General features: G+C 48.6%; 1 protein-coding gene across 1 annotated transcript in view; it reads right to left on the bottom strand.

Annotated features, from left to right (window-relative positions):
• The window catches only part of CACUL1 (CDK2 associated cullin domain 1), a 76,714-nt gene that overhangs the window by 3,985 nt on the left and 70,881 nt on the right, over positions 1 to 1,848 (bottom strand). Inside the window, exon 8 of the mRNA XM_006020544.3 lies at positions 1,479 to 1,522. Coding sequence (XP_006020606.2) covers positions 1,479 to 1,522 — 44 coding nt within the window. The remainder of the gene's footprint in view (positions 1 to 1,478; positions 1,523 to 1,848) is intronic.

The following is a 1,848-nucleotide window of genomic DNA, read 5'->3' as shown; positions in this document are numbered from 1 at the left end:
CCCCCCCTTCCCCCCCCCCACACAAACACCCTGCCCACCCGAGCTCTGTACTTCCACCGCCACCCTGGGCTCAAGCCCCAGGCCCTGGGCTCTGCACTCCCACCAGTCCCAGCCCCATGCTCCTGCCCAGCAGCAGCTCTCAGCCCTCCCCCACTACTTCCCTACCTGCTGCCCAGAGCGAGAGCTGCTGCAGGGACAGAAGGCAGCGGCGCTGAAGGCCAGGGAAGCCAAGCAGGTCCCCCAGCAGCTGCAACAGTAGAAGCAGTGGCCTCGCCCAGAAGCTGTGTGCTGGCCAGGCTGGGGTCTCCCACACACAAAGGTGGAAGTGAAGCACATGGATTGGGAGGGGTACAATTAATTGGTGGGCTCCAGTGGGCTGGATGAAATTGCCTGGTGGACCAGATCCGGGCTGCAGGATGCATTTTGCCTGATCCTGTGCTAACAGTAACCAAAAGCTTCAAGGGATTTACTAACAGGAGATACAAACTTAAAAAAAAAACCAAAAAAAAAAAACCTTGATTTTCTTCTGTACTAGAGCTCTATTCACTACAAAGAAGATGGGTAACAAGGCGTCTCCAGAGTTATGTTTATTCCCATTTGAATAGCCTGGAGACCTTTTATGTTAGACGCAACTTTGGAGCCTTTAGTCAAGTTGGTCATGCTCTACTGGTCCTGGGCATGACCGTAAACTGCATCCAACAGAAGGATCTGGTAGCAACATGGTGGGGCAACTCGTGGCAGGGTAGCTCCTATGAAATACCAATGTTGCACCCGCCACAGCGAGGTGAGTATAGGGCCCCTCAAAACCCTAGTCCACACTTCCTTGTGGGTACTCCTTGGTTGGAGAAAGGCTAAGGGATATGACCCTGACAAACGCACCCTTGCTGTTGCATTAGGCAGTCAGCAGCAGTTCTCATCCGTTGCTCTCTGGCAGAAGCTACAACCATCAAGGCACTGAGTGTCTGAACTCAGTCTGGCCTTTGGATTCTGTCTCAGCAGTCTAAAGGAGGGATGGTAGGTCTTGAGCAGTCACCACTCATCCATACTCCTGCCTAGGTGTACATGTCCAAGGTCTTGGTGTGATGGTCACAAGACTGTACAAGCAGATTCACCAGGCCCTTGATTAAACCTCTTATGCATACACCATGACCCACAGGACTGACAGTGGCCTACTACACACTCTACACTAAATAGTAGTTTTCTGCAGGCAAAACCAAGGGTTACATTACCATTCCTGATGTGGAAGATAGCCATACACTGTGCATCATCTTTGATACTGTGACAAGCTATCCTGTTCTCGTATTTAAGGAATCGATCCCCTGCCCATAAGAGAGCTGCATGATCAGAAAGTGATATGCTCTCTCAGTTCACTGATTTGAAGCACCCAAAATCCAAGCTGGGCTAGCACTGAAGCAGTGCAAAGGCCTTTACATTCTGACAAAATGTTATAAACAGTGATCAGTCACAGAATTACTTACTATAAGTTAACTCCTCTCCAGCTCTCTTTCGGGACTGGTCACCCCTGAGGAAAAAGGGAGGAAAAAAGAATTGTCACCAAATCGGAAAGAAAAAGATATATATCCTTGAAGCACAATGTTAGCATGGGGGTCATCAAATTCTATGGAAACGTTTAAAACCATATGCAAATATTTTAATGATAACAAATCAGAAATGTGAACGAGGAAATAATCCATACCAGAATCTATGGGCGCCTACATATGCCTGATGCCTTCTCCGACATGCGCTAATTAGTCAAACGAGCTTTAGTTAGCGTCGCCGCCACCATTTTGAAACAAGGGACACTGAATACACAAGACACTATAAGCACTTTAATTAGAGCAGCTCCCG

Source organism: Alligator sinensis, unplaced genomic scaffold (genome assembly GCF_000455745.1).
Source record: "Alligator sinensis unplaced genomic scaffold, ASM45574v1 scaffold527_1, whole genome shotgun sequence".
NCBI classification, from domain to species: Eukaryota; Metazoa; Chordata; order Crocodylia; family Alligatoridae; genus Alligator; species Alligator sinensis.
Note: the sequence above shows the minus strand (reverse complement) of the source record. Positions and strands in the feature narration are given on the sequence as shown.